The sequence below is a fragment of the Nicotiana attenuata genome, unplaced genomic scaffold (assembly GCF_001879085.1).
Source record: "Nicotiana attenuata strain UT unplaced genomic scaffold, NIATTr2, whole genome shotgun sequence".
In the NCBI taxonomy this organism is placed as follows: domain Eukaryota; kingdom Viridiplantae; phylum Streptophyta; class Magnoliopsida; order Solanales; family Solanaceae; genus Nicotiana; species Nicotiana attenuata.
Window position 1 is genome coordinate 151,371 of NW_017672453.1, and position 23,810 is coordinate 175,180.

Sequence of the window (23,810 nt, forward strand, 5' to 3'; positions counted from 1 at the left end):
AGTCGTCCTAGAATTCGTAAAGAAATATGAGCAGTGCCAGAAGTATGCCTCGATAATCCACCAAGAAAGCGAAGACCTCCATTCTATCACCTATCCATGGCCATTCATTAAGTAGAGAATGGACATCGTGGGACCGCTTCCGCTGGGATGAGGTAATGTTAAATTCCTTTTAGTTTTAACTGACTACTTCTCTAAATGGTTGAAATCAGGCACATTCACCCAAGTTCGTGTGCAAAAGGTAGTCACCTTCCTATGGAAAAAAATTGTATGCCGATTTGGCCTGCCTAAAGAAATAAGTTGCGGCAACGGACCCCAGTTCACGGGAAGAAAAACCATCGAGTTTTTCGAAGAATGGAACATTAAAAGGATACTCTCAAAACAACTTATGAGAAACAACTTGAAAATCAGCCACCTCAAATACTTTAACTTATGAGAAACAAGGAGTGCCCCATAAGTCGCACTCTTTTTCCCTCACTTGAATTTTGTCCCAACATGGTTTTCTCAACTAGGTTTTTAACGAGGCAACGAATGGGACATTTTGAGTTGGAGTATGCGAGAACAGACACATTTTCATTGCCCGACTCCTCAAAAATCTCCAAGTCGAACAATGAAGGGACTATATATACTAGGACTGGAACTGGAGCGCCAGCCAACACCCAAAACATGTAATTTTCTCCAAATATGCCTCAGGGCGAAATGATGTAATCTATGCAATGATGTTGAATTAAATAAGATATCCGTTCATTGAAACTGCTCTCCTAAAAAGGTATGTTCGACCATCTCGAACAACACCTATCGACCATTGGCCACGTCACAATGAAAAGGTACGTTCGACCAGCTCGAACAATACCTGTCAACCCTTGGACACATCATAACAAAAAGGTATGTTCGACCAGCTCGAACAACATGTATCGGCCCTTGGCCACATCACAACAAAAAGGTAAGTTCGACCAGCTCAAACAACACCTATCAGCCTTGGCCATGACTCAATGAAAAGGTATGTTCGACCAACTCGAACAACACCTATCGGCCCTTGTCCATGACTCAACGAAAAGATTTTTCCGACTAACTCGAACAATGCCTATCGGCCCTTGGCCGCGACTTAACTTAAAAGGTAAGTTTGACCAGCTCGAACAAACACCTATCGACCCTTGGCCACAACTCAACAACAAGGTATGTTTGACCAGCTCGAACAACACCTATCGTCCCTTGGCCACAACTCAACAAAGAGGTATTTTCGACCAGCTCGAATAACGCCTATCAGCCCTTGGCCACATCTCAACTAGAAATATGGACACTCAACCCCACGACTATCCCAACCTAGAGGATAACAATAAAGGAAGGAAGTACAGAAGCAAAACACACGAGTATAGAAACAAGATATGAAAAAATAAGTAAGGTGCGTACAAAGCAAAAACCAACTTCTGATATTTATACGAAGAGTCTTTACAAAGGTGCACAAAGATGCCAACAAAAGAATAAAGAAAATATACAACGTAAGAGAGCCAAAAAACAAGGGTAGATCGTCTAATGACCTTCACCACCCTGACCTCCATCTCCCTCTTCGTCCCCGCTTTGATCGTTGGAAGAGTCACACCAAGCACTCTCTTCGAGCTGGTCAAAGCCTCATTCATTATTGTTCTCGGCATCAAGCTGAGTCTGTCCATCTCGAACTGGCACTCATTCAACTGACTTTGTAGTTGATCAACCCATCTCTGAAGGTCACAGCACTGGGCCTTTACGCCCCTATTCAGCTTGACCTCCTCCTCCTTTCTCTTCAACGCCCCCTCGAGATAGCTGAGTCGCTCCACGGACGCAAGCAACTCTTTGTCTTACCTTCTCAGCTCCTACCTCAAGGCAGGCACATCTCCCCCTTCACGAAGCCGCATCTCGTCCTCCTTATACTTTCCGCGGAAATCCTCGTATTTCGTCTGCAACTTACGATATCTCTTTTTGCTTCTTCTCTCTCCGCACGCTCTCGAGCTCTACGATAACGGTCTGCAAACACAGATAAAGGAAATAAGTAAAAGTAAGACTTGATAGCAAAACAAAGCAAATAAGAGAGAGTGAGAATAGAAGGAAGAGATTTACCCTGAGAGAGAGGTCGGCGATGCTCTTGGACAGGGTGTTGTCGTTCAACTCCCCGAGAGTCTTATGCTTAGCGTCAGAGCAGAAGGAATCGAAGGTGTGAATCACGTCCTTAGTATCCTTAAGAAGATCATGATTCGCTGGAAGCGTGATGGTCGTCGATCCCCCTTCTACCCTAACTTCGACCTAAGTGGTCCTACTATAGATCATTTTGTGATCATTAGGGTCGAGGTCGGAGTCGGACTCATCACCGACGAGTTCAGCTCGCACATCATCCCCGCACACAAGACTCGCAGAACCATCATCAGAGGCATTCACAACGACCCCTTCCTCTTCAGATCGCAAAGGAGAAACAACCCCGTTCTTTTCCATACTAGGCGCCTCAAAGGCCGCCCCAACGCACCCTCGATGAATATCGTCAGGGTTTCTTGCACCACGACCTTCTCCTCAACTAAGTCAAGTGTTTTGGGCACACCTGCTCCCAAGTCCACGGCCTTCCTTACGAGGCCTCAAGTCTGCATCATATGGGGAGACCTCCCCGTCCTCAACATAGGATGGAATCAAGGGAGGAACAAGCACAACAGTCAAGACGGGGGAGGGGTTAGACGAAGCAGCAACCCTCCTTCTCCTAAAAGAAGGCGTCGGTGCCATGTTCCTTTTTGCAACCTCCTTGACCGAACCTAGAAGAAGTGTAAGAAAGATGAGCACGATAAAGTAGGCGAGAAAAAACACAACATCATCCAAATGACGACATTACCTTTTGGAGGGAGGACCAATTTGAACTTCTGCCAGAAGCTCGACCAATCTCGAATCCCTACAGTACAAGGAAGGACCTGCCTGACCCAATCGGCGAGGCGTCCCATCTACTGAAGAGGTCGAGTAGTAGCTGCAAAACGAGGAAGATTAGCTCACACGATCGACCATAACACGACATAAAAGGGCAAAGGTGAGTACAAATACTTACGAGTATAGTTCCAAGCTTGGCCACAACGTACTCAGTCTTGACAAAAGACAAAATTGTCGACTTTCCTTGTCGTACATCCTAACGACCAGAGACTTGCTTTCCCGGTGCCGAATGTTCAACATCGTGCCTCGGTAGTAGTTGGGCATAAATAGGCGTACTAAGTGCCGCAAGGTGACCTCAACATCAGCTAACTCAGCAAATTTCAAAATCATCTTGATCACTTTGTAGACCAAGGGAGCGAGCCGAGCAGGGCACACCCCATAATAACGGCAAAATTCCTCCACCAAATGGGGAAGGGGAAACGAATAGCCTACAGTGAAAGGGTAGGCAAATAGAGCACAATACCTTGGGCGGTGAGTGATCACTTCTTCATCACCGGCGGGTACGAGCTCCACATGATAAGGAAGGCCACATTTATCCTTGATTTCTGCTAAACGTTTGGCCGTCATAGAGGATCGAAAAACCTCGGCCACCGCCTTCGACTGCCGTAGTAAATCCGGTTTTGTGTCGGGGTTGCGGGGAATAATTTCTTTCACTGATGGAAGAGACTCCGCTTTGACGGTAGAGATGGCGTCTCTTCCGCTAACGGAGGCCATAACAACCAATGAAGTAGCCAGAATATCCTCATTCACACCAAAAACCCTTCCACCACGAGTATCAGAAGACAAGTCAGACATGATTGTAAAGTTTGAAGAATTTTAAGGATGAAAAGAGTTTAAAAAACGGGAGGGAAAGTTAGAGAATGAAGAGCTAGAGAAGAAAATTCAAAGAAAGCAAAGGCGATTCTAACATCAGCAATGACGGTATAATCAAAAAATAGGGATCATCCCCCTCTTTATAGAAGAGGAACCTCGAAACTGGAGCGGCTCATCATAATGGCAGCCAAAATAAAAATGGCAGAACCAATTCAAAGTTTGCGCATGACCTGGCACGACTTATCGGGAACAGGCGTCATCATGACGAATGACGTCATGACGTCACATCCCATCCATGTCAGTTTTCTCTACAGAGGTCACTCGAGAAGATTGAAAGTTCGAAATATATGACTCTCAAAGATCCACGTTACCAGCCTCTTATAAAGATCACGGCCACTATTATCCACTTATCAAGCCCTTCCACGAGGACGACCTCGACAAGCGGAGGGACTAACTGTATGGGCGAAAAACTTCATGTCATACATTTGACCTGGTCAACGGAGATAAAAGCCTTTGAAGGCTATGACGTGTCGACATTATGACGTATCAACTTGACCCCAAAAGGTCGAGGTCATATGAAGAAGGCACATTGTCTTCGAGGTCGAGGTGGTTTAATAGAGGACGAAGACGAGGACGAGCATTCCTCCTCGGCGCACAGTAACGACTAGTTTAAGAATTTAGATTTCCTAGAGAATATTCTAGCAAATATTCCTTTCTGTTGTACTATCTAGGGTTTTTGACCCGTGTATCCTTATAAATAGGAAGAGATGTAGTTCTAGAAAGGGGATCGAACATTCTTGTAAAGAAGAACATTGACACTCTCTGTGAAGATTCTCTCTTTATTGAATATATACAAAGTTTACCTTTATGCTTCTTTTCCTCTGTTTTTCTCTCCCGATCCAAGAGGAATTGGAATATTCAATCGCTTATCATCATCCATCATTGTCAGAAAGTTCAGTGGAAAATCTCACCCTTTTTGGGTGAACCTTGTTCCTTTTGTTACTTAAATGTCATTTATTGTCATTTATTGCTATCTTTCACTTTCTTAAGTCGTTATTGCTTCATTACTCTAAGATATTCTTATCTAACAACACACGTTTAATATTATTCATAACAATACTAGATCTGCAACTTGGACATTAATTATGACTTGGATTAACCCTCTTCTCTATAAATCTAATTGTATAAAATCCTAGAACTAAATTTAGGGTTATACATACAACATCATTAATTTTCTACATATGAGTAAAGTCTCCCGGCATATAACTACTCCCAGAATACAAGTATACTCAAAAAACAAGTATGCGAAGTAAAAAATAAACCAACTATGAGGTAATATTGCCAATTCTATACGTACTATAACTAGAGTTTAAAGAATTTTAGACTATCATTTCATTTAAAAGATAAATATAGGAAATATTATTAAAAGAGAGATTAGTAACACTACGAATAAGACAAAATAACTGATACTTGCAAATTAAAAATATACTGCTGATATAAAATAGAAAATCATACTAACTATTATAGGATTCTCCTTCAATAGTGAGCCACATATTTGTATGTCATTATCTACCCCCACCACTAATCCACAACCCCCGTCTCTATGTGAGACTAAAACCTCATGAATGAAGAAACTAAAGTGAGGAAAACAAAAAGTTCTTAAAAGACAAACCAAACCACTTTTCATAAATCAACCTTAAGTGGAGCTTTTCCCATATAAAAAGTCCAAATAAAAAGCCAATATAACCATCTAAGAGAAGGAACTCTTGAATTGAAGAGAGAGAGTTCATTAATTCTATCTCTCCAAAATGGGGATTAGGAACAATTACTCCCATATTGTTCAAGACATGGATCTTTGCTTTCAAGCTCCAAACTTCATTGAGTGGTTAAAGCCATCATCTAATTCTTCTTCTTCTTCTTCTCCCTCTCCTTCTAATTCTTCCTCTTCTTCTTCATCCGCCATCACTCAACCAAGAGTACTAATCCACCATGAACCAGAAAATCCCATAACTTTCTTGAAACTTCCTCTCCTTTACAATCCACAAGAAGTTCAAGATATGAATATTGATCAAGCAGTTCAATGTTTACCTCTTCTTAACAAATTAACCGATCCGAAAACGGAGAGGAAGGAGGAAGATATTGGAGAAAGAAAAAAGGAGTGGTGTGAAGTGAAGGAAGAAAAGATGGAGAAAGTTACGGTTTCTTTGCATATAGGGCTTCCTGATAGTTGTGATGTTGAAGCAAAGCTACCTTTTAGCTTCAAACAGGAAGAAGAAAATAGAGAGAAACTTAGCAGTAAAATTAAAGGTTGCAATTTCAACAGTGAGAGTAGGTTTTGGATACCCACACCAGCTCAAATTCTTGTTGGTCCCATGCAATTTACTTGTAATATATGCAACAAGACCTTCAATAGGTACAACAACATGCAGGTTAGTCATCAACTTTATATTTTTAGTCATGAACTTTATATGTCTTCTGAATTTTTGTTTGATATTTCATCTTTCTCTTTTTTCTTTAAAGGCAGATTTAGAGTGAATTTTGTAAGATCAACTAAACTCATTATTTTTTGTAAGTCGACTTATATACATACGTATACATAGGCACATATGAATGATAAGATTACACTCATTTTGAACTCAATATTTGACTCTAGATCGTGGTTTTGTCTCTAATTTTCTTACTAATTGTTTTAATTAATCACAACTTCTATGATAAAACAACAAACAATTAATGAAATTACATATGCATGAGAAAGTTAATCTTTTCTTTATTTTGGTTTTAGTATGCTGAATTAAGTGATGATTATTTCAATCTTCACTTCATGCATCGAGTTTTATCATCAGTATATTCTTAAATATATATTTCCTAACATTTTTCTGTGCTTAAAGTTTATTCATCTTATTTCGAATAATCAATATAAATAAATATCTGACATATACTGCTGATAAAGCAGTCAATGCATTACAGATGACTGCTTACTCGCGCAACAATCAGACCGATCTTTAATCAGTTTCTTCTCCTTCTTCTTTAATATGTCCCTATAACTTCATTCCGTAATACCTTTTCATAATTTCTCCAAGAAAATTGACATAGCTCATTTACAGTCCGCTCCTTTTAATTTGTAGCAAAAATACTACACATTATATAAACCATATGATTATTCATACTTGCTAGCAGGGGTGGATTTAGGTCGTTTTTACGGTGTACGTGAACACATGGTATATACTTCGTAAAATTAATCAATATTAAATGCTGGCTTTCATGCTCCAAAAAGGTTAGATGGTGCACATGGTTGAATGCTAAGCTATTTATTCAAAGATACTTTTTTCTTGCATTTTCAATGGTGCTAGAAATCCTAGATCCGCCTCTGCTTGCTAGCTAGTCAGCCAAGTTTTACATTAATGGTTAAATAGCAAATTATAGTAAAGTTCTTGATCTAGGTGAAGCATTGGGCATTGACGTAACCCTAATGTAAAGAGTTTCTCAAGCCCGTACAGTAGCACTTTTCCAAATTAAGGAATCTTTACACTAGGTGGAATTGTAACTTAATGATTAAACTTCGTATAGGCGTAAAAAAGAAAAAGGAAATGCATCTGTTGTCCTTCTTCTTTTATCTATCCCTGTTTATCTTGCATTATTATTACTTGAAACATACGACAGACAACCGATTAGAACAAGTTAAATTACACTTTATAAGTGTAAACAAATTATTTACATTGATCCAATGCGGAAATTAATGTATTATGTTTAGTGGCGGAGCCACCTTAATCTAAGGACCGCTAATTTCATCCGAAGATTACACTATGTAGTAGCTAGATTAAAATTTTATTTTTATGTATGTATGTTATATAACTGTATATCGTTGAATCCCCTTTAACCTTTTTATATTTTGGCAATAATTAGTAAACTTCTTGGATTATGTTTACAGATGCACATGTGGGGGCATGGTTCGGAATACAGGAAAGGACCAGAATCACTAAGAGGAACACAGCCAGCAGCAATGCTGAGGCTTCCATGCTACTGTTGTGCTCAAGGCTGCAAGAACAACATCAACCATCCACGAGCAAAGCCATTGAAGGATTTTCGAACCCTTCAAACACACTACAAGAGGAAACATGGAACCAAAGCATTTAACTGCAGGAAATGTGGGAAGACATTTGCAGTGAAAGGAGATTGGAGGACACATGAGAAGAATTGTGGCAAGCTTTGGTATTGCATTTGTGGATCTGATTTTAAGCATAAGAGGTCTCTTAAAGATCATATTAGGTCATTTGGTAAAGGCCATTCTCCTCACCCTTCTCTTAATAATGGCTTTGAAGATGACAATTTTAATAAGGAGTGCACTAGTGATGATGAAGTTAATCTCACTAATTAGTGGAAATTATTCTTCAAGAGTAAGCAAGAATTTCTCCTTGTTAATCAATGAAATTCTTGACTACTCTTGGAGTTTACATGTTCCCTACAAGCTCTTTTTAAGCAAGATTTCTTTTCTTTTTTTTATTTTGGTATTTGGAAAAAATGTGCAACCCTGGCAATTGCTCGGCAACAAAAAATTCTCAGGCATGGGAGGGGTTTGTTGAGGAGCATTAGCATGGTGGTGAGCATTATTAAGTACTACATATATAGAGATTGTTTTTTTTTCACTAATATAATTTAGTGTATTTGTAAGAATAAGGTTGATAAGCTAAATGATGAAGCAGGTGAATTTTCTTCTTTGTTGAGCTACTAAGTTTCCTATTCCCTTGTGATGATGGGGAAAATTTATCAGCTTCATTGCTAACTTTAGTAATATTATTCCATAATGTATTGAGTTCCATTGTTTGTTATCTTGTGAACAATTTAGTCTTTTCGTTTAACTATCTGTATAGATAGCTGCAAATACTTAATACTATCATGAAGTTCCCAACTTGTATATATTGTCACTAGTGTGTACTTTTTTCCCCTCCTTTTTTCTGAACATTCACACCTTAGTTGGGGAAGTTGATCGACTAGATTATATACTACATTTTCGTTGTCGTCTCAATTACTATAGAAATATATCCTCTCTTTTTTTGTGTACCCTACGTTAGGGGTTGAGTCATATCAGCTGCTGGACCATATATAGCTTTTTGCAAGAGCATGATTACCCTAAAAGGGGACTTACGACTATACATAGAAGACTTTGATTCTGAATATTAGCCTTAATTAGTGGATTTTGCCATCCAAATTATATCAAATGTAATAATATGTTGAATCGCAAAATGGAATAATTAAATAGATGGGGTTCAAAATGGGAAGATTTTCTCTTGGGGTGGGCTTGACTAGATCTGATATATCTTTTTTTTTTTTTTTTTTTTTTTGGGTTCTCTTTTTCTCTAAATTTGAAAGTAATGGTCAAGAAGAAGGGGTTCTCCACTACGACTTGTCTGGAGAAAAAAAGAAGCAGGTTTCCATTTCTCTGGTTTGCTTGGCTCCAGCTTACTGGATAGTTTGTATGCATTTTTGTATACCTGGTACTGGAATTATGGCATTTCCTTAAATTTAAGCACGAGTCGGTAATATATACAAAAGTACAAAAAACACTAACAACACACTACGCGCCTCACGCGCCCGATAAAATCCCAATCAAAATACCACCGTCTACAGCCTAAATATCCACGCCCCTCCCCATGGAGCCACCGGACGGCGCTAATCCGGCGCGTTCGGCAGCCCAAACGAAACTCCAAGATGCGCCGATTCAACCTTTGGATGGAAACACAGGGAAGATCTCATATGCCACTAGAGTGACCATGGCTCCTCCTACATCTGCATCATCCACTCGCCGGGGATGCGAAGCTGTAACTGCAAGGAAGACAACACATAACGAAATACCTGCTATAATCTTCAAAGCAAAGGACTATTATGGAGTTATGGCGGAGGAATGTAGAAGAACCATTGTGGGAAGATTTATCAAAATCAGACCACAAATAGAGAAAATTAGATCGAGATTTGCGGAGAAATTCACCCTAAAGGGATCAGTTAAAATTGGAGTCTATGATAATCACAATGTGTTCCTGGATTTTACCAACGATGAGGATGTCAACACAATATGGTTCAGGAGGGTTATTAAAATTGAAGGCCGTCAAATGTGGCTCCAGAAATGGACGCCAGATTTTAAACCAGAAGAAGACATCCCAATTGTCCCAGTTTGGATTCTATTACCTCAGCTTTCATTTCACATGCACACTTGGCACTATGTCAAGTAGGTAGCCAGTGCAGTTGGAATTCCATTAGAGATGGACATAGCTACTGCCTGCAGGACCCGTCCTAGCATGGCGAAGGTTAGAGTGGAGGTTGACCTACTGAAGCCATTGCTAACTAGTGTCTGGGTAGGTTCAGATGATGAAGACTCTCCATTGAGAGGCTTTACACAGATGGTGAAGTACGAAGGAGTTCCCAAGTACTGTAGGCATTGTAAAAAGCTCGGGCATTCGTTGATCGAATGCAGGGTGTTGGAGAAGAATAAACAGGTAGAACAAAGGGAGATAGAAAGAATGGAAGAAAAGGCACAAGAGGGTAATGAAGAGGCAGACAAGTTGACTGATGAAAGCAAAGAAAAGGGTAACCACAACAAGTTACTCAACAGATAATTATTCCAGGAGATGAGGCAAGTAGCAGAGGAGCAGTGGGAACAGAAAAGAGGAAAGAACAGGGAGGGATGGAAGTTAATGAAACTAATGAAAAACAATATGACAAAAATGAAAACAAGCCTGAGAATGCAGCACCCATCGCAGAAAAGATAGACAGCACAGAAGAAGACAATACAATGAGGAAGAGAACAAGAAGGAACAAGAAGAGGAATGGAAGTGCAAAGAAGGCTGCTAAAAAGAAACCAAATGTGACTTTCAAACCGGGGATAAGCAAGCTGATAGAGAACAGAAATAAGGCAAAGCAAATGATCATAGAGAACCTCATCGGGGGGGACAGGCCGGGCAAGAAGAGGACCAAATGGCGGGTACAACTCACAGAATGGAGACCTCTAACAATATAGACAATGTGGAGAAGAAGACAAATGAAATACCACAAACTAGCTCTGAAGTACAAGGAAAAACAAAGCAGGCCTATATTGAAAAATCTAGCAGCAGCATTCAAAGGGTAGAGGAGTCTATATTGGAGTCGTCAAGCCTAGGATCAGAAATTAAGAACCAGTCGGGTATACAGCTGGTGGTGGATCTGGGGAAGCATCAGATGACTCTCCAAACTACAAGCAAGTTGGCTATACAAACATCGAATGATGACTGTTTGAAGCAACTTGAGGAGGAGGCTCCTAATAGCTCGGAAGATGAACAAGTAGACAGCTTGATTGATGAGCAAGAAGATAGCTTCCAACAACATCTAAAATAGGTGGTAGATAATGAAGGGCTATCCCCTAGAGGAAGAAGCAGAGGCAAAAGCAGAAGCAGATGCAAGAAAAGTGGAAAAGAAAGGAAACTTAAATCCAAACCTTACTCTGAGGGGAGGACACAAAACCAACAATTCTAACTGATTGATGATCAGTGCAATATTCTGGAATATTAGGGGAATGAGGTCTCAAAAAGCCAATCATAGGGCTTAAAAACTTAGTTAAGAAAAATAAGGTTCAGTTTGTTGCGATCTTTGAACCATTTGTTCACAAACAAAAAATAGAGGGATACAAAAGGTTCCTGGGTTTTGAACATTGTATGTCTAACGAGATTGGACAAATATGGTGTTTTTGGTCAAAATATGTGAATGCCAACATGATAAGAATGGATGATCAACAGATGACTCTACGATTTGAATCAAATAATGAGGATGATGGGATCTTCACAACTGCTATTTATGCAAAGTGTATTGCTGGGGAAAGGAAAGACTTGTGGGAAAGTTTGGTGAATACAGAATCACAAGTTGATGGTGCATGGTGTATAGGTGGTGACTTCAATGTTATTTTGGAACCCTACGAAAAGCTGGGAGGTAGGCCACATAGAGCTTCAAAAAGCTATGATTTTGCATAATGTCTTGACCTTTGCGGGGTGTCAAATGCAGGATATGTTGGATCTATATATACCTGGTGTAATAATTGGTGTCCCAGGAAAAGAGTATGGAAAAGGCTCGATCGAGTTCTCACTAATGATTCATGGATCCATAAATTCCAGAATACAATAGTGAGGCATCTCAGTAGATCAGGATCAGACCATAGACCCTTGCTAGTGAAACATAAAGAGGATCAAGCTGACCATATTATGTACTTCAAATTCTTAGACTTCTAGGTTGATCAACCAGGATTCTATAAATTAGTCCAAGAGGTATGGGGTAGACAAGTGGCTGGGAATCCTATGTGGAGACTTCAGCAGAAACTAAAAGCACTGGGAAGGAGACTTAGTAGATGGTCTAGAGAAGTCATTGGGGATGTGTATAAAAAGGTGGATGAATAGGAAAGATATGGTACAAAGACTGGAAGAGCTGGATCAAAGCAACAACACAGAACAGTCCAAAACAGAATTGAACAAAGCTCAAGCAGAATATGTACGATGGATGGCAATGCAAGAATCAATGCTCAAGCAAAAATCCCAAATAAAATGGTTCGAGGAAGGAGACTGCAATACTAGATACTTTCACAATGCTATCAAGGATAGAAGAGAAGATTACAACTCCACAGAGTGAAGAATCATAGAGGAAGATGGATTCAAGGGGATGATAAGATATCCAAGGCTGTTGTTCGACATTTTGAGTCCATGTTTAATCTCAATGCTACTGTTGTAAGTAGGGATGTAATCAGCTGCATCACAGAATCTATAACCAGGGAAGACAATGACTTACTATCACAAATGGTAAGTAGAGAGGAGGTCAGAGAAGCGATCCTAGATATGAGTCTAACAAGTTCAGCAGGCCCAAATAGATTCAATGGCACATTTTACCACAAGTGCTGGTCTATTATTGCTACTGATGTCATAGAATTTGTGAAGAGCTTCTTCAATGGAAATAAGCTTACAAGATTCTACTCACATACATGCTTTGTCTTAATACCAAAAGTTGATTCTCCAACTACATTTGCTGATTTCAGACCAATAAATCTGAGTAACTTCTCGGCTAAGATCATCTCTAAAATATTGGCTAGAAGACTAAATCCATTACTGCCTAAGCTAATCTTAGAGAATCAAAGTGGATTTGTGAAGGGTCGGATAATCACTGATAATGTGCTGCTTGCTCAAGAAATAATCCATGGAATATCAGAACCTAACACAGGGGGAAATATGGTGATAAAGCTGGATATGGCAAAGGCGTATGACAGAGTATCTTGGGAGTTCTTGATATCTGTCCTTAGAAACTTTGGCTTCTCTAGCTGGTGGACTGAGGCTATTGGCAGGTTGATTTCAGAGTTATGGTACTCGATAATTGTTAATGGCACTAGGAGGGGTTTCTTCCTTCTTCTCAAGGATTGAAACAAGGAGATCCTCTATCTCCAGCTCTATTCATCATAGGATCTGAGGTATTCTCGAGATTATTGAATAGACTTTATGATGACTAGAGGTTTGTTCCATTCTCTATGAACAATAGAGGACCCAGAATCAATCACCTGGCCTACGCAGATGACATGGTTATGTTTTGTGGAGGAAAGAGTAAGTCAATAAGGCTTGTGATGAAGCAGATTAGGCTCTATGAGAGGAGTTCTGGACAGAAAGTTAATGAAGACAAAAGCTTTCTTTTGCACATCTCCAAAGGTATCTATTTCCAGGGCTAACAGGATGATAGACAAGACTGGTTACAAGCATAAACAATTTCCTTTCAATTATTTGGGCTGCCCCTTATATATAGGAAGGAAAAAGCTAAGTTACTTTGATGAGCTCCTCACCAAGATCATTAAAAGAATCTCTGGTTGGAAATGCAAACTACTATCCAGTGGAGGAAAGGCCACACTGATCAAACATGTTCTCCAATCACTTCCAACATATACCCTAGCAGCAATGAACCCACCTAAGGGTACTCTAAAGCTAATGGAAAGGCACCTAGCGAGATTCTTTTGGGGTACAAGTAATGAAAAGAAAAGATATCATTGGGATGCTTGGGAAAACCTGTGCTACCCAAAAGAGGAAGGAGGAATTGGAATTAAGAGAATGGAAGCAATAAGCGACTCATTTGCTTATAAAAGGTGGTGGAAATTCAGAACTGAAGATTCTTTATGGGCATCATTCTTGAAAGCAAAGTATTGTTCAAGAGTTCACCCTGTTGCTAAGGCTCCATTCATTGGGAAAGATGATACAGATCAAGAGAAAAGCAGAACAGAATTTGACTTGGAAAATTCAAATGGGAAACAACAATTTGTGGTGGGATAACTGGACAGGAAATGGGGCACTGGCTCACCTAATCACATGTCAAGCAAAGTTTGCTAAAGACAAGGTGGAAGACTACATTCAAGAGGGCAAATGGAATGTTATGAAGCTAGTAGAGATCATACCTGATCAACTTATTAGCCAAATATCCAAAATAAAAATTGGAGATCCAAATGCAAAAGACCTGTTTGGGACCCTTCAGCAGACGGGCAATTCTCAACCAAGTCGACTCATTCCCTCTCTAAAATCCCAAGGCAGAAGGATCCATTCAGGCATAAGGTATGGCACCCAAAGCTCCATTTTAAATTATCATTCTTGACTTGGAGATTGATACAAAGGAAGCTGCCCTTTGATGACACTAAGGGAGTGTTTGGAAGCAATGTTGTATCTGAGTGTGACTGTTGCAATGTTCCAAAGAGGGAAACTCTTCAACATGTATTTTTGAATGGAGAAGTAGCTAACAGAATGTGGAGGAAGTTTGGTGGACCTTTGGGCATTGATGATAGGGCCACATCAATTAACAGCATGTTAAAGAAATGGTGGGAAACTAAACCGAAGAACGGGGTACATAAAATGATCCTACACATTACACCAATTGTGGTAGTGTGGGAAATTTGGAAGCACGGATGCGCATGTAGGTACGGGGGGCAGAAGAAAATATGGTAGGGAACCATGGAACACCAGTCTTGGTGGATAATCAAAATGATGATGGGAAGAACTTTTAAAAACTGTAACTTTGGAAATTCATGGTTGAAACTATGTGAAATTGTTGAAAGCCTCAAACCAACTTCGACATGGAAGATTTTTAAGTGGTTGAGACCACCTGAAAACAGAGTGAAGATTAACAGTGATAGCAGCTTCGCGGAAGGAAAAGTAGGAATAGGCGGGGTTGTTAGAGATCATACAGGTGACATGATTATGGCATACTCAGTTCCAGCTGTATGCTCTAGTAACAATCTGGCAGAAGCCCAAGCAGCCCTCTTTGGTGCTCAATGGTGTATGCAACATGGCTATGTAAATTGTGACTTGGAAATGGATTCTGGTAGTGGTTGAAATGCTGAAAAACAATCACTTTACTAACTTGAAAATGAAGGAACCAATTGATGCTTTAAGGCAGATCATGCTCCAGCTTAACTGTACAGTCTCATTGCTTCAGAGAAGCGAACCGGACTGCTGATAGCTTGGCAAAGGCTGCTGTTAACTTAGTTGACCCTTGTATGTATTTTGATTGGCAAAGCTTGCCTAGATGTGTAGTAGGACTATATTTGTTAGATAGAATGCAGTTGCCTAGCATAACGCTAAGATACGACAAAGCGAATTTTTTTGTTAGCTAAAGAACTCTTAGTTGATACAGGTCAAGGTGGAATGTACCTTGGCCTTTTTTGAAGTGTTGGCAGCTGCCCACTTTTTTTGGTGATAATATATGAACACCCAATCATTGGGGTTAAAAAAAAAAAAGCACGAGTCGGTTGACTCTACTTTTCTTTAGAGACAAGACAGAATTAATACTCTAAATCACATCCAATATTTTTTGAAGCCCATGAGAGATAAAAGTTTATCTCATATTTAAATTTCTTAAAAAATAATAGAAGTCAGTAATATGCAAGAAAGCAGGACATATGGGTGCTCCGTAAAGCCAATTTTCATCCTTTTTTTCTTTGTTTTCTGGACAATCTGTCATTTTTGAACTTGTAGCGTATTTTATTTAGCTCCCATGAGGATATTAACTTGTGAATAATTATACTAAAGTAATAACCCAATTTGGGCCATTTTATTTATCTACTGTGTTTCTTTTATTAGATATGTAATTAGTTAGCCCAAATCTTAGATAGACTTAGTTAGGCCCAATCTATAAATACTTGTACAGTCATACCTTTTGAGACTAATGAGAAAGACCAGATATATTCTATTCCATCTGCTGCATCTCTCACGCCATTCTTCTCTCTGTTTGGCATTTGTTTCGATCGCCGGAATTCATCATAGATTCCGGGTCAAATTTCTGATTTCTAGCATGGAATCAGAGTTGATTTCGCATCTCATCTTGTTTTTCAGCTTTGTATCAAGGTGTTCTTTGAGAATTTTCAGAAACCCTAATTTTCGTCGGAGTTTTTCTGATTTTGTTTTTTTTTTTAGATTTTTCTTCACATCTGAGGATTTTAGCTGTGTCTCTCAAGCTTTGAGTTGTAATTTTCACTTCTTCAACAAGTTCAGAGGTTCGCTTGCGATTTTCGTGGTTTTGGCGATAACTTCGCTGTCTTTCTGCCTCAAATTTCGATAAATTCTCTCCTTTACTCATCTTGTTTGTGGTAGCGATGGGTGATAATTCAATATCTTCTTCGTCTGACCTGTCAAATTTCAATAATCCAACTCATGAGCTCTATCTCAATCCTTCTGACAATCCTGGCACTATGATTGTCCCTGTGCGTTTCAATGGTACTAGTTTTGGAGCATGGAGCCGTGGTGTGTATATTGCTTTGGGGGCAATGAATAAACTTGGTTTTATCGATGGTTCTTGTGTCAAACCACCCACAGGTTCGCCTCTCCTCAAGCAATGGGAATGATGCAACCTAATGGTATCTAGTTGGCTACTTAACTCTTTGGTTCAGGACATTTATGGCAGTATCATATATAGTAAGTATGCCTATCAGATTTGGGATGAACTTAATGAGCGATATGGTCAGTCGAATGGAGCACGAATTTATCAAGTACAGAAAGAGCTCAGTGCTTTAACTCAGAGATCTCTTGATATTCAGACTTATTATACAAAAATTAAGAAGAAATGGGATGAATTAGATTCACTAAACAACGATTCAGGATGCACTTATGAGTGTCAATGTGGAGGAAAAGCAAAACACTGAAGGAGAAAGAAACTCAGAGACTTAACCAATTCTTAATGGGACTTAATGATAGTTATAGTGGAGCAAGGAGAAATATCACCATGATGAAACCTGTTCCTAGCATCAGCCAAGCATATTCTGTGCTTCTCTAAAATGAGACACAATCTGAAGTACAATCTATCTCTCATATTGTTCCTGAGCCTGCTTCTCTGTCTGCTTCTTTTGGTGGACAAAAATTTCCTCCTAAACTCAACTTGTTTGGCCAGAAGAACTCTAATGTGTCATGTAAATACTGTAAAAAATCTGGTCATACTATCGACAAATGTTATAGGTTGAATGGCTTCCCTTCAGCCTTTAAGTTCACCAAGAACAAGCGTATAATGGCTGCTTCTGTTCAGACTGGGAGTTCATCTGGTGTTGGTAATGCTGACCAGTATAGTGATGCTCCTCGACAAACTTCCTCTTCTGTCAGTGGTACTTTCACACCACAACACTTTCAACAATTGCAAGATTTGGTCTCACTACTGCATCATACTCATGTTAATCCTGAAAAACAACCTGTGTCTCCTGATCCTTTGACTAATTATGCACATTTTGCTGGTAAAATACCTTCTATTTTTCATGCTAGTTGTGGTTCTTGTATTTGTCTAAATTCTAAACTTTATACTGATTACTGGATTATAGATTCTGGGGCAACAGATCACATGACCTCAAACAAGTCCTTCCTTTCGAATCTACATGTTTTATCAGTTTCATATCTCATTACTCTTCCTAATGGGTATAAGGTTAAGGTTACTTGTACAGGATCACTAGCTTTAACCTCATTTATCACTTTAACAAATGTCCTCTTTGTACCCAGCTTCAAATACAACTTACTCTCAGTGCATAAGTTGTGCTCTCACTTACAAGCTAATGTTCTTTTTACACCTGATTCCTTTCTTCTGCTGCAGGGCCTTTCTCAGAAGAGGCCACTGGCTCTTGGTAGACTATTTGAAGTTCTCTATGTACTGGACAACTCTATGCTTGAAAATTCTACCAGCCATCAACATACTTGTACTTTCACTCTTATTCCTACAATTGTAAATAACATGAGTGATTCTGTTTCATGTTCTGCACCTGTAAATACCATCAATAATTCTGCTTGTAATGCTGTTGGTTCAATAAATAAAGATGTTCAACTTTGGCACATAGACTTGGTCATATTCCATTTTCTAAGTTGCAAAAGATTCCCAGTTTATCTTTTCCCGGCTACACTAAACAACCTTTTATTTGTAATATTTGTCCAATGGCTAGACAACAACAACTATCTTTTCCTCACAGCTTTATTTCTTCCAAAGCTGTTTTTGATCTAGTTCATATTGATACTTAGGGTCCTTATCACACCCCAACATATTCTGGTCATAAGTACTTTCTCACAATGGTTGATGATTACAGCAGTGTTACTTGGACTCATATGTTGAGTTGCAAAAGTAATGCTTTCACCATTTTGAAAGCTTTTTTTTCTATGGTCGAAACACAGTTTGGTGCTATGGTTAAGATTCTGAGGTCTGACAATGCATTTGAGTGTCCAGTCTTGAAAATTCTGCCTTTCTGGCTTCAAAGGGAATTATTCACCGTACTTCTTGTCCTCACAGTCCACAAAAAAATGGAGTAGTCGAAAGGAAACCCAACCACCTTTTAGAGACAGCTAGGGCACTTTTGTTCCAATCTGGTTTGCCAACTTCTTTTTGGGGTGACTGTTTGCTTTGTGCCACTTACTTAGTGAACAGATTCCCTCTTTCTATTTTGCATGGTAAATCCCCTCATGAGCTTTTATTTGGATCTTCTCCCGCTTATTCTCACCTCAAAGCTTTTGGGTGTTTGTGCTATGTTACAACTCCTAAACCACTAAGGGATAAATTTCAGCCTCGGGCAACAACTTGTGTCTTTCTTGGCACCCATTTGGCAAGAAAGGTAATAAGGTGCTTGACCTTCACACTAAGAAAGTTTTTATTTTCAGAGATGTTGTGTTTCATGAAACAATTTTTCCTTACACTTCAGCCCATTCTTCTTCTTCTCCATCCTATTTTCCTTCTCTCCCTAACTCAATGCATATTGATATTGATGTAGGTGGAGTTTCTGATGTTAATGGTGGTAATGTACATGTTTCTGAAGGTACTTATGACTCTAACTCTTCCTCGCCTCCCATTTTTTCTTCTCCTCCTGCTTCCTCATGTCCTGTCACTTCTACTTCCTCATGTCCTGTCACTTCTAGTTCCTCCCCTGTCACTTCTTCCTCCTCTCCAATTCCTTTAAGAAGATCCAGTAGACCACATAATCCTCCTCCTCATTTGCAAGATTATGTGTGTACTGCTGCTTCTTCTTCTCCACTTTCTAAATTAACTAATACCTCCTCCTTCCCTAAGAATCTTTGCCTCAGTTCTCTGTCTTTACAGAATCAGTCTTTAGTAAAGAATCTGGACACTGTTCAGGAACCCACTAGTTTTCACCAGGTTATTTTACAAGAAGCTATGCTTAAAGAGTTTGAAGCTCTTGAAGCTAATCAAACCTGGACCATTGTGCCTTTGCCTCCTGGCAAGAAGCCGATTGGTAATAAGTGGGTCTATAAAATCAAGTATAGGGCGGATGGTAATATTGAGAGATTTAAAGCAAGGCTAGTGGCAAGGGGAGACACCCAACAAGAGGGTATTGATTACACTGATACTTTTTCCCCCGTGGTCAAGATGACCACCATTAGGAGTATTATTGTTGTAGCTGTTAAAAAGGGTTGGGACATGTTCCAACTCGACGTTAATAATGCCTTTTTACATGGGGATCTTCAGGAGGAGGTCTATATGAAAATACCCCAAGGCATGACTGTACCTGATCCTTCTATGGTTTGCAAACTTGGAAAATCCTTGTATGACCTCAAACAAGCATCTAGACAGTGGTATTCTAAGTTGCCGGATGCTTTGTGTTCTAGGGGTTACATTGTCTCCAGAAATGACTATTCTCTCTTTCTGAAGCATTCTTCTTCTTCTATTGTTATTGTAGCGGTTTATGTTGATGATGTTTTGGTAACTAGAAATGACATTACCGAGATAACTTCTCTAAAATCATTTTTGGATCAAAAGTTTCGTATCAAAGATTTGGGTATCTTTCATTACTTTCTTGGTCTAGAAGTTCTTAGAGAATCTGCTGGTGTTATCATTACACAACGTAAATTTGCTGTTGATATGTTAACTGAATTTGATTCTCATGATCTTTCTCCTGTTTCTGCTCCATTGCCTGTGCCTTGCAAGTTAACTTCTAATGCTGGGAATCCTTTGTCAATCCTCTTGTATATCGCAGGTTGGTTGGGAAGCTAAACTTCCTTACCAACACCAGGTCTGATTTATCTTACTCGGTTCAACTTCTCAGTCAGTTTATGCACTCACCTTGTGAGGGCCATTTCCAAGCTGCCTTGCATATACTCCGTTATGTTAAGGGGACTGTCGGGCAAGGCCTTTCATGTCTACTACTTCTGATTTCAAGTTGCAGGCTTTTTGTGACAGCGATTGGGCTGCCTGTCCTTTATCTCGGGGATCCATCAGTGGCTTTATTGTGCTGCTTGGTTCTAGCTTGCTCTGCTGGAAATCAAAGAAACAACCAACTGTCTCCTTGAGTTCTGCGGAAGCTGCATACTGTTCCATGCATCGCGTGGTGGCAGAATTGGCATGGCTTTCTCGTTTGTTGGCTAAGTTAATTTTTCCTTCCGTGGTACCAGTTTCTCTTTACTGTGGCAGCCAATCCGCCATTTACATTGTCAAGAACCCAGTTTTTCACGAAAGAAGAAAGCACATTGACTTGGATTGCCACTTTATTCGTGAAAAACTCCATGAGGGTCTTATTTCCCTCTCCTTTGTCCCCACGAAGTTGCAGCTGGCTGACATGCTTACGAAGCCTCTATCTGGTGCTCAGTTTAGTAAAATACTTGGCAAGTTGGGGGTTGGTCATCACCCGCCAACTTGAGGAGGGGTGTTGAGTTGTATTTGGGCCATTTTATTTATGGAATTTTTTCATTCCTATACATTATTTAAAACTTTATTACCTTTAATGTCCATATTTAGTTAATTACCCGGCATAAACAAGTTTTGTTTACAAAATATATACAATCCACCTTAAAAGACTCCCAATCCATTATTTGTGCCTTCAATCAAGGGATGTAGTTACACCCTTTTCCTTTATTTTCTCCTCTTCTCTTCCCTTATGTTTCCACTCATATGTTTTCTCACAAAGCATCTTCTGATTTTTCAAAATTTCCTCGGTCTATTGAAATAGTAGTTTTCATATAACATTAGCATTAACACAGCCCCAGTCTATTGACAAAATCAATATGATCTTAGACTGGAGTTGTGTTAATGCTAATGTTACATAAAAACTACTATTTCAATAGCACTTGAAGTCTTCAAATGCCAATTAATTTCGACAAGTATGGATACCCGACCGAAATGACTGGCTCGTGAACATAATTGCTGTCATGGGCGGCTTTCCAGCCATGCCCCATGACCCCTTGGGCGCGCCCCGTGGCGTCCTAGCAAGCCTCCCAATGCGTAGCACCACGGACGGCCCCGTGGTCTTGGCCGCGCCAAGTGACAAGCGCGCAGGTGCCCCTGTCGCCCCACCGATATCCCTCGCCAGCGCCAAGCCGCAGGCAGAAGCCAACAGCGCCGTGCGCGCAGACAACACCGCGCGCGCAGACCGTGATGCCAAAGACACTGCTGCTGACAACGGACCTGCTGCTGCCTTATAGAAAACTAAGTCATTTTCATTGTAAATATAGAGTAGTTTTATTTCATGTACTTCCATTATGTTTCTCTAGCTTAGTCAAGTCTAGTCTTGTAACTTTGGATTATTTTTTTTAAGTACTATTAGGGGGGATCAAGCAATCAAAACTTTCTAGCAAGCAAGCAATTCTCTGTACTGGTGTCTCTCCCCTTCGACACCGCGTTGCTTTTCTGTAATAGCTTTCATTAATGCAATCAAGCTTTCTTTCATTCTGAATTCTCATTTCTGTTCTCTCAATTGCTCTTGACATTGGTTTTCCCGTACGGCACTGACAATCTCGTCTAGCGTACGGAGGGGACCTCAGTTGGCGGACAGCAACTGCACTGACATCAGTTGCCTAGCCTTACGTCGCCCTTCCAAGGAATCTCAGGAAGGCGCCGCGTAACAGTAATAATGTCAAGAGAATTCAACCAAGCAATTAGTAATCCTTTTAATTGGAAAATTAGGCATAAAAGAAATATCCTCCGCGACGATGAAATTCTGCCGGAGGATAATTTTTTCTTTCTATGCCGAATTCGAAAATTATACCTTAATTACTATGTCACAAACGAAGGTCGTTGGAGATTTTACAATCGCACTCATTTTGACTATCATATAGTCAGACGGATCTGTTCTGACATAGAGGACCAAAACACATGGTCGTCCTGCAAAATACATCGAATGCTTAAATGTTTACATGTTCCTTTGATATATCAACTAGACATTATGCGAGACATAGTAAATAAGGCTTCGTCGATTCTCCAAGAAACTGAAAACCCAAGAAGAATCCCAATGGTAGTGGACATAGTCCGTCGTCGTCCTCAAGAAATTCCGAATTCTCACCAAAGTGATCATGGGGAAGCAGATGAGGGTGAGATCGCGTTGATAGAGCGAACTGTGAACCTACCCTCATTTGATCTAGAGACTGAGGTTGTGCCTATTCCTGCCTCGAGGCATGCAGTTAAAGCACTGGAGAAAGTGAGCGCGGAGAATCTAAATATGAAGGTGAATCTGGCTGAGAACTGTACTATATGTTTTGATAATTTGATTGCAGAAGGTGTTGTTGAAGTTACTCGCATGCCATGCAAACACCTTTTTCATGGAGATTGTATTGTTCAATGGCTTCAGAGAAATCATGTTCGTCCTTTGTGTCGCTTTAAGCTTCCTCTGGACAAAAATTAGGGCTTTTGTTTGTTTGATTTGGTTTCAGGTTGAATGTTTTTTTATTAATCAAATCCGTCTCTGTGGTGGCAGGCAGCTTTGATACTCCTAGTTTATTAGTACCTTCAAAAAAAAAAAAAAAAAATAGTAGAGATAAGGAGGGACAGTCCTTAATTTTCTTACTATTAGGTTTGTTGTTCTTGTTGTCGTTTTTTTTAATTGTTCTTGATGTTTTTTTTGTTGTTGTAAGGAAATTATCTGTATGACCAGATCCCTACCAATTTATTGAATATTAAAAATTATACACATGTAGGGGGAGGACTTGGGGTCTTACCTTCAATTTTCCTACATTCGAAATGATTTATCTCATTTGGAGCATTTATTTAAATTTGAAAGATGGAATGTACGTAGATCTGTTTTGAAGATTGTATTCACTCTTTTATATTTCTTTCTTTACCCTAAGTGTTCACTTTTTTTGTTTAAATGTTATCCAGAGATTGATGGAATATTCTAATAATTTATCATGTTTTTCTATATTATTTTTGTCACGACCCCAAAACCTATCCGATCGTGATGACGCCTATCATGGAACTAGGCCAGCCGACACATTCCAAAAATAATTCAACATTTCAAAATAAAGATGTTTTTAAGCTATTAATTGATAAAACTTCATAGCATAAGTCTAAATAACAAAGTGCGGAAACAAAACAAAAGCTCGACATCGGGGTGTCACAAGTCACGAGCATCTATTAAGGACTATCTGATAACAACTAAGACTATTAAATCTGGAAAACACAAATATAGTTCAGGAATATAGGAGGGAGAAGAGCAAGGTTGCGATCGCCATGCAGCTACCTTGCCAACTCTGAATATCCGTGTCACGAACCGGATTTCCCGCCCTCGGGAGTCGTGATGGCGCCTACTCGAAGAAGCTAGGCAAGCCAAATTTACTTACTGATTGACTAAACACATG

At 39.7% G+C, this 23,810-nt stretch overlaps 3 protein-coding genes across 3 annotated transcripts; all 3 read left to right on the forward strand.

Annotated features, from left to right (window-relative positions):
- Positions 1-5,394: 5,394 nt before the first annotated feature.
- Positions 5,395-8,562, forward strand: LOC109213270 (zinc finger protein WIP3-like). The gene is made up of 2 exons (XM_019377051.1): positions 5,395-6,176; positions 7,676-8,562. Exons 1-2 carry the CDS (start codon positions 5,556-5,558, stop codon positions 8,120-8,122), a joined length of 1,068 nt encoding a protein of 355 aa, XP_019232596.1. The 5' UTR covers positions 5,395-5,555; the 3' UTR covers positions 8,123-8,562.
- An 833-nt stretch (positions 8,563-9,395) lies between these two features.
- On the forward strand, positions 9,396-11,109 carry LOC109213268. Its single transcript, XM_019377049.1, has 4 exons — positions 9,396-9,911; positions 9,972-10,281; positions 10,365-10,651; positions 10,693-11,109. Exons 1-4 carry the CDS (start codon positions 9,396-9,398, stop codon positions 11,107-11,109), a joined length of 1,530 nt encoding a protein of 509 aa, XP_019232594.1.
- An 11,293-nt stretch (positions 11,110-22,402) lies between these two features.
- On the forward strand, positions 22,403-22,858 carry LOC109213269 (E3 ubiquitin-protein ligase RNF181-like). Its single transcript, XM_019377050.1, has one exon. The coding sequence runs from the start codon at positions 22,403-22,405 to the stop codon at positions 22,856-22,858; it is 456 nt and encodes a 151-aa protein (XP_019232595.1).
- Positions 22,859-23,810: the final 952 nt, after the last annotated feature.

Coding starts and splice junctions, on each gene's coding strand:
- LOC109213270 (XM_019377051.1), top strand. CDS start 5,556: ATGGGGATTAGGAACAATTACTCCCATATTGTTCAAGACATGGATCTT. Junction 6,177..7,675: donor ATAGGTACAACAACATGCAG/GTTAGTCATCAA, acceptor TTATGTTTACAG/ATGCACATGTGGGGGCATGG.
- LOC109213268 (XM_019377049.1), top strand. CDS start 9,396: ATGGAGCCACCGGACGGCGCTAATCCGGCGCGTTCGGCAGCCCAAACG. Junction 10,282..10,364: donor GGAAGAAAAGGCACAAGAGG/GTAATGAAGAGG, acceptor TAATTATTCCAG/GAGATGAGGCAAGTAGCAGA. Junction 10,652..10,692: donor TGATAGAGAACAGAAATAAG/GCAAAGCAAATG, acceptor CGGGGGGGACAG/GCCGGGCAAGAAGAGGACCA.
- LOC109213269 (XM_019377050.1), top strand. CDS start 22,403: ATGCGAGACATAGTAAATAAGGCTTCGTCGATTCTCCAAGAAACTGAA.